Below are 8,710 nucleotides of genomic sequence, written 5' to 3'. Positions count from 1 at the left end.
TGTTTGACCCGAACATTCTCTACCTCGAAACAAAAGGTTGACTTGGTATGCTACTGTGCCCTCGCCGAGTGCATGCTGGGTCAGTGACTAGATGCCCGTCACGGTCATTGACCGGATCAACGCCATGTACCCATCGCGTCACCGCCCGTTGCGCTGTAGGCGGACATCACACCACGTCCCTTCCTCAAGTCGGCCGGGTGCGCCCGAGGCCCGAGCACCCCACGGATGTCACGCGCAGTCCACGTGCCATGGCACAATTGTGCGAGGACGATGACGCGACCATCACCAACGCTAGAACTCACCAAACCGCCGCCGCCACCGCACGTTGGGTCGGACCGAGCCACACAGGCCGCTGAAAGCAGCGGAAGCGCCATTTATATGACGCCGAGCTCGATGGCGTTCGTCGTCTATGACCATCATCGTCGATCATCTCGATGGACTTCAAACTTCAGCTGCAACCGCACCAAAACTGCATTCAAAATGAGCAGTGGCGACGGGGTCAAAACACGGATGCTCGGTTCTAGGAGCTCAGTCGGTAACAACCAACACGATGGGATGTGAGGTGCGAGGGTCAGGCGCATTCACACCGCCATCAGGCTCCGGCCGGAAAGGCGTCCAAAAGGCATTCAACAGGCGGATGGGAACAAAAGATTAGAAGGTTCCTCGAGCCAAAATGCTTTACATGTAGTCATTAATATGAAAAAAAAAACCAAACGGGGGTGCCACGTTTTAATGATTGGTCAACTGCGATGGAGTTCCGAAATATATGCCAGCTGCGGTCACCACACTATCCTTGTGCTAAATTTGTTACGGTTCAAAAAAGAGAGAATAAATAAACTGAAAACTAGGCTGTCGTTATCGTCGTTGAAGCTTCTCCATCTTTCTGTGTAACGATCACTCGAGTATATGTTCCTCACTCGGCCTTCTGAGCCTTCGGCTTCCTTGCTGGCTTGATAACATTGCCCAGCAGGAGGCATACAATGGGAACAATCGTGCCAACATAATATACACTCTGGTAAGATGCCAAGGTTTCCTTGAAGCTCAGTACCTTCAGAAACAAAATTAAACAGCATATTAAGTATCAGGCTGTGTTACACAAAAGGAAGTGATAGACATCGTTTGCTCACTGCGGTCGAGGGAGTGGGTGCAAAGTTTCTTCATTAAGATGTGGAAACTAACTAGTAGATTAAAAGCAGCATTATTTAAACTGATGTCCACATTTGTTAAAATGTTATTTCCCCCTCTACTAATGACCGTTCCATCATCTAAAGGAAATATATAACCAAAGATACCCGTGCAAAAATGAAGCCTAAAGCAAAATCATATGTGAATCAGAGGTAAGGGCAATAACATGAGGTCAGAATTTTAAGAAAGAATCTTTTGCTCCAAATTCATATAGAGAAGAACCATTGTGTTCAGACTTCAAGAAAAATATGTGAATCAGAGGTAAGGACAATAACATGAGGTCAGAATTTTAAGAAAGAATCTTTTGCTCCAAATTCATATAGAGAAGAACCATTGTGGTCAGACTTCCGACTTCCGACATGATATAAAACAACTAGAGCCTGATTCAAAGGCTTCGAACTGACCTGGAACCCAATGCACGAGTAGTTAAGCACCAACAATGTATATGCAAAATTTAGAAAAGCCAGGATACTGCGGAGGACTGAATTGCTCACTGCTTGCTGCCATCTATATATAACTGCATTGAAAGAAAAGAAAACATTCAAATTACAAGCTCAAAAAACTTTTTTGAACAAAACACACCTCCAAAAAATGAGCTTAGCAGAAGGAAACCCAACAGTAATGGGATAGAGAGGTACCTCGTGAACCATTTATCATCAATGCTGATTGGACAAAGAATATTATGTACCCAGGATACAGTCCCTGTAGAATGAGAATATCAGATAGAAGGCAAATCAGTGTGGGTAATTTGAAAGGTGTGAATTGCGACAAGACAAGTTTGGTGGGACAAAAATATCGTCAAGGAAGATCATCAATACAAAAGTGTCAAACAAATTCATGATCATTAAGCTAAGACAAATTTACCATTTTCACATGTGAACTCTACATGGCAAGGAGGATCCTAAGGCATCAGGGCACTAGCAGATCTAATTTAAAAGTAATCTCCTAGCTTACTAAGAAACTATTGGTCCAACTAGCATCAGGTTGCTCTATGACATGATAATAAGTACAATACAAGCTACAATCACCACAAACTAAATACAAAGGAGGTGAGAGGAAATATATAACTCACATGCCAGATGGCACTGACTGTCTGTGTACCCAACAACTGAAGAAAACCAGGTTTCTTTCCTTTCTGAATTAGCCTTTCATAGACGTCTGAAACAATTGTGGAAACATAAAAGTTAGTCTTATGTAATGAATAAAATACTGTAGTTTGAATGAATGCAAGGAAAGTCCATTGTTTCAGTAGTGGATCCTGTATGGCACGAATCGCATAACTAAGTTAAATTTGTACGTGAATAAGTGATGTTTATATTCTTTCCCTAACCCTGCACAAATTGGTTCATGCCTTCATGGAAGTGGTACAGGGAGGTCGCTGCTGTGATTTATAATGGAGGGCTTGAATGTAAGATTAGTAAACTCTTGCCGTGTGTTGTTGCATGCAAACCAGACTCTCCATTAGTGTGTGGTGCGGTGGTGGTGGTGGTGTTAAATTCAGTTAAAAAAAGAGGCCATTCTAATCATCTAACAAAGCAAGTTAACAGAGTCGTATCAAGAAACAGAACTTACAGTATCGTAACCATGTGCTCACTTGAATATTCCACATAAGGGGCAATTGAACTGCACTTCCAGCTAATTCGACACCTAATACATCAACATTTTTTGCACGATCCCACTTGGCTTTTGGGGGAGAAGACTCTGACCAACCAGTAAATCCCAGACCGGATATAATAATTGCGGCTTCTGAAATTGACCATATAAAGTAATATTTCCAACGAGCAGTAAAGCCTGACATGTACTGATAGAAGAGCCGGTGCCAGAAACCCCATTCATAATAAAGGGGCTCACTAAACCACGAGAGTGGGAATTTAGGCGAGAGGTACAAATATAACCCCATGCATATACCAGCCTGAACAATAGCACGCAAAGTAGGTAACAATGGTGAAGGAGTTGAGCTAGCCCATATCTGCAAAAGATCAATGAACATCAGAACAAGGCAAAAGATAGCATAACCTGCGCAAAAGTTGATTGAGGCCACTTACTCCTTTCCTTTCAGTCCAATCAAGATAATCTTTCATCTCATACACCGGTCCAGCAAAGTGACTCCCACAGCAGAGGCAGTAACCAAAATATTCAATTAGAGAAGGAAGCTTAGTCAATCGGTACTTTTTCTGAGCCTCGCGTAAGCCCTCTTCCTTCAAGATGCCATCACTGTAGTTTATTGCGCATGAAATGACTTTCAGCGTCAAAACCATTAAAGCACCTGCATTGCACAGACAAATTAAATTATGGAAGGACATATAACAGGGTATGCTATTTTTCCTACACAGATATGGCACAAAGAAATGTTGTAGACACAAACATAAAGAACAAGTTGATGAATGGGTAAACCAAAGGAACCTGTACTTGCTTCCATTAAGTTATGTTATTAAAACTATCCTTGCCTTGCCTCTATATGGCCATTATTGTAGCACTTTGCTTATGCTTCTACCAAACATGCAGTATGAATTATTCCTTGCCTCTTATAAAATGAAAGCACTGTTCTCAGTTCTCACTATCCAATGATAACAATATCCTAACACAACACTGTTAACTATCAGCAGCACAATACAAAGAAACGAATTGAGATCCTTGATATAACTATAGGGGGTTTGAAATCCTTGAAATCTTTTTTTTTGCAAGTATTTCATATATGCATGAGCAATGCTCCAGAAAACTGCAGAGCAAATGCTAGCTTTACTATGTGAAATACAAACAGCAATAGATATACCAGTTGCATCAATGCCTCCTTCCTTCCATGCATCTCCGCTCATGTAGTACGCATGACTAGTCATAAGAACAAAACATGTCAGGGCTTTTGAATGTGTTAATTATTATGCAATAAGGTCACTATTGACCATAAAAAAAATCTAGTTTCATGCCAAACATTATCTAACTTAGAATAGAAAATGTACCAACATTCTATATCATGATCAAGTTTTAAATTAGTAACATCTAAGCTTAAAACCAAATGCGCCCATACCAGAAGCCCCTTTTGTACCTCACAGTGGTTACACTTTCTTGTAACTACAACCAGGCAATCACAGCTGACTGACACACCTCGATTTTAAAAAATTTGCATGACACAAGGGAATTTAAAGGACAGGACTACAGTAGCAAACACAATATGTCAATATGAGAAAAAGAGAAGAGTAATTGGCAGTATATAATTTTATTAAATAATACAACCATGCAAGTAAAACTACATGTCAAAGCAAGGTTGGGCACAAAAAGGGTACATATTCAGACCATAGTCTCAACTCTCAAGAAAGATACTCAGCTAAGTTGGCCTAGTTACTACGTTAGGATAGAGGCTGACAAGATGACAATATAACATTTCAGGGAAAGCATCAACGATATTGTATTGCCATACGTAAGGTCTCGATTTCAGTTACAGATATATGGTGCCTTAGTTTGACACAGGCTATGCCATCAGAAGTGTTGTTGCTATGAAAACAGGAGCTGCATCTTATGCGGCAATATTAAATAAAGGCTAATGTGGCAATATTAAATGAGGTATGAGGACCTGCCAATTGTATCGGCTTCAATTTTTGGACCGTAGTAAGCCCACTAATAGGGTACTGTAGTATTCAGCAACCCGCCACCCACACCAAAAAAACACAGCATGCAAGAAAAGAACAAAAAAATTCCCATATTAGACGTAACATCCACGTAGCTACATATTACACATGTTAAAACCTTCAATACCGTTAGAAATGTTTGCTTGCTCAGTATGGTATGCCAGCTGTTTTGGTCTGATTCGCTATCCTAAATCCTGGTTTACACCTCTAACCATATATTAGACTACATTTTATTGACGATCCAAGTTAATCGAATCTGTTGTTGTAGCACAATTTTTCTAAGAGGGTAGAGGGCAAGGGAGCGTCAATCAATGAGAACGAAATTAGGATTCACCTGTGCCCACAAACTCAGACTTCACTGGATGTGGGTGATATAGTGCAGTGAGGAAAAAGTCTATATCACCCCCTCACCTATGGGGGGTGGACTACATAACCCCCCAACCTATGAAATGGTCTATATCACCCCCTGAACTTTCCAAAACCGGTCAAATTACCCTCTAAAGCAGTTTTGAAAAATCATAGTAAATCACAGAAAAATCATAAAATGAAAAATCCAATTGTGTTAGACTCCAAATGAGTAGATCTACACAGTGAACATAATATGGTATGCTTTAGTATATTTTTTTGCTGTAGCTTTAGATCTATACTTTTCTTCATAGCTGTAAAAAAAATCTACTAAAGCATACCATATTATATATTCACTGTGTAGATCTACTCATTTGGCCTAAGGTTGTTAGCCCGAGTGGTGCGAAGCAACCGGCGGCACTCCACAGGTGGGGGGGTTCGAACCCCCACCGGGGCGAATTTCCCCGCCTGTGGGAAAAAACCCCCTCGCTGTGCTCCTGATAGCTTGGGCTGTGTAGTCAGCCTGGCCCGGCCTGACGGTTTCCCGGCCCAGTAGGTAACGGTCCCGGCCTGGGTAACGGTTCCAGGAAATGGCACCAGACCCAAGGTCAGAAAGAGCCGGGTTCGGGGGGTTTCTCGGCCTGCGTTAGAAGGCCTCCTTCTTATAAGAATGCTCGGGGGGCGGCTAGCCCCTCGCAGGTCGAGTTTTAGATCTACTCATTTGGTGTCCAACACAATTGGATTTTTCATTTTATGATTTTTCTGTGATTTACTATGATTTTTCGAAATTGCTTTAGGGGGTAATTTGACCGGTTTTGAAAAGTTCAAGGGGCGATATAGACTCGATATAGACTGTTTCATAGGTTGGGGGGTTATGTAGTCCACCTCCCATAGGTGAGGGGGTGATATAGACTTTTTCCTTATAACTACAAGTGGGTTTGGATTAATCAGGTCACAAAATTCATTATATGGATAAAACAGCAACAATATCATTCCAGGATGGTTTAGTTATGAAAAAGGTTGAAATACTGAATTGATGTGTCGAACCTAAAAATTGTGACTTAATTCAAACTGAAATATGGCTACTGTTGTTATTTATATTCTAGCCATTCTCTCGCACCAATACACCATGCTCCTAAATTTCCATGCCACTTTGACTTGCAATGTTGCATTTTGTTAAGCCTACCCTGGACAGTCCCATATCACGACACCGTGTAAAACAACATCATCTCACAACGGTTCCTTGCGTATCCACGACTCTGGCTTTTAAACACAAATAGGCACTACAATAGCAAACCATCCAAATTAAACATTCTGCTTGCCTAATTGTTGGAGTGGATTCTTCAGTCGTATTGAAAAATAAGAAGGGAAATCTCCAGAAGATGTAGTGTTACAATTTGTTCTTTCTTCTCTCTTGGGTTTAGCCAAACAAAATTCATATTAACTGAACTCCTCGTGGTGAATCATAAATACAATCTTGCTATACTATTTACTTACCATACAAACCAAAACTACTGGAGCTGGTGATTAATAGGGGTTGAAACGATAGTAAAAACCAGGCAGCGCAGATGAAAAGCCCATTTATCCATGCAAATGTCCCATTGAGTAAACCGATGGATACAGAGGCATATACATGAATTAACAGCGTCCAGGTCATAACTCAAAACTGCTGATAGATTAAAAGCCTACAAAAATTGACGAGCTAATGCTAAGACTTGCTGCAATGGAAACCATATAAGTGAGACCTCAAAACACGATTGTTTGGATGGATAGCTCATGAACTGCTTGCCGTCATATACAGCGTAAATCACACATAACTGGCAACAAAAATCAGAGGTCCGCTAAGGGAACAAACCTACGCATATAAGGACTCCACTATTTTCTAGTAGATGCTAATCTCAACTCGAAGCCCTCGGAACAGTCACCTTGCTCTTAAATCAATAACATTACCAGCAGGGATGCATAGCGCTCTACACTCTACAGTACAGGACCTAATTTCCACAGCTAATTTTTCAGATATGGCTTCATGTCTGAAACAAAACGACATATGATGGATTACTTGTCAAATCTTAATGCAGGGTTTAGATTGTATATGGCTAAACAATCAAATGAGAAGATAAAATTCGTGCGCAGTTAACATCTACTTTTCGACACTGCCAAATTTTAACAGAGGGATTGGATGGTAAGAGAATATGATTGAATCACAACATGCACTCCTTGCAGCAGTTATGAACTTCTATTGTAAGCCACTGCCACATTTTGCCGTTAACTAGACCACAAGAAAAACAACTAAACTATTCGAACCTATTCACTGCAAACAATAAGAGATCCCCTATCGAAATGTTTGCAGGCATAGAGGCAAATTGGTAGATAGTTAATGCAAGGCCACAGTTCGCCCCCTTCAAAATCTTACTCGAAGCAGGACCACAAGACCCCAGAAGAATGAATGAAACGTTCGGTCAACTCGAGTACGAAACATTCCAATGCTGGCGGCACCACACCCCCATGCTTCCTCGGCAATTACTCAAGTTCTCATCCAAATAAACTGCAATCAGTGTAATTTCCTTGCTCGGTCCTACTCAAACTTCAACATACAAGTATGGATCCCTGCTCCTAATCAGCGTGAAATAAGCCCTGCTATTAACCCGCTGGGTAGTGGAGACAGAGGAAGGAAGGGAGAGTTTCACCATGCGATGAGGAAGCCGAAGGCGCCGAGGAAGGTGATGAGCCCGGCGTGGCGGCGGAAGAGGAGCATGGCGAGGTAGCCGAGCGCCATGGGCGCGACGAAGAGGAGGTTGGACGTGGCCCCGAAGGAGAGGCAGGAGAGCGCGGCGCCCGTGAGCCCCGCGTAGAGGTGCCGCCCCGTGGCGCCGGGCACCGCGCGCCACAGGAGGCCCGTCGGGATGGTGGCCGCGAAGCAGAGCAGGAAGCGGAGCACGGGCACCGACACGCCAATCGACGCCGCCATCTCCTCCATCTCCAGCCCCATCGCCGCCGCCGCCGCCGCCGCCGAGCGTCGAGGCGGCCAGATGCGGTGCGGGCGGTAGAAAGCAGAGGACGATTTGGTCCGCTTGCTCGCGTCCGGATGCGAGGAGCTCCGGAGGGCGTGTGTATATGGTGCGGCAGAGGCGGAGATGCTGCACGCAGTTTTGTAGAAAAGCCCCTTCCGTTTCCGGTTAATCAAATTTTGTAACAGAGGGTAAATCGCTCCATGTTTGCCCTTAATTGATCCTTGACTTAAAAGCATGACCCTGGAGGCGTCGACACGATGCCGGCAATCTTGTCCCTATCGCTAGTTACAAGTGAATTTCCTCATACTCCCCAGCATACTAGATCCTTTTTATGCTCTTTGGGCTGCTGGCGTGAAATGAAGGGAAACTCATGGCACATGCAAACGGATTTAGTTGAAAATATTCTTTGACGCTCTGGCATATATAAGAATATTCTCTTTGAGCTTTTTACGGGATAAATGCCTTCCAGTAACAAGATGCTGCATCCACAAGAGTTTAGATGTGTGGTTCCATTACCACACTCAAGTGTAGTGCGGTTTGGTCCCT

General features: G+C 42.9%; 1 protein-coding gene across 1 annotated transcript; it reads right to left on the bottom strand.

Moving 5' to 3' along the window:
* Positions 1-636: 636 nt before the first annotated feature.
* LOC120656789 (lysophospholipid acyltransferase 1-like) lies at positions 637-8,266 on the bottom strand. The gene is made up of 8 exons (XM_039934969.1): positions 7,841-8,266; positions 3,959-4,014; positions 3,231-3,451; positions 2,758-3,154; positions 2,258-2,343; positions 1,824-1,887; positions 1,590-1,702; positions 637-1,048 (listed from the first exon to the last, which is right to left on the bottom strand). The coding sequence occupies exons 1-8, from the start codon at positions 8,140-8,142 to the stop codon at positions 914-916; spliced, it is 1,374 nt and encodes a 457-aa protein (XP_039790903.1). The 5' UTR covers positions 8,143-8,266; the 3' UTR covers positions 637-913.
* Positions 8,267-8,710: the final 444 nt, after the last annotated feature.

This window comes from Panicum virgatum, chromosome 1N (genome assembly GCF_016808335.1).
Source record: "Panicum virgatum strain AP13 chromosome 1N, P.virgatum_v5, whole genome shotgun sequence".
In the NCBI taxonomy this organism is placed as follows: Eukaryota; Viridiplantae; Streptophyta; class Magnoliopsida; order Poales; family Poaceae; genus Panicum; species Panicum virgatum.
This window is presented reverse-complemented; position numbering and strand designations above follow the sequence as displayed.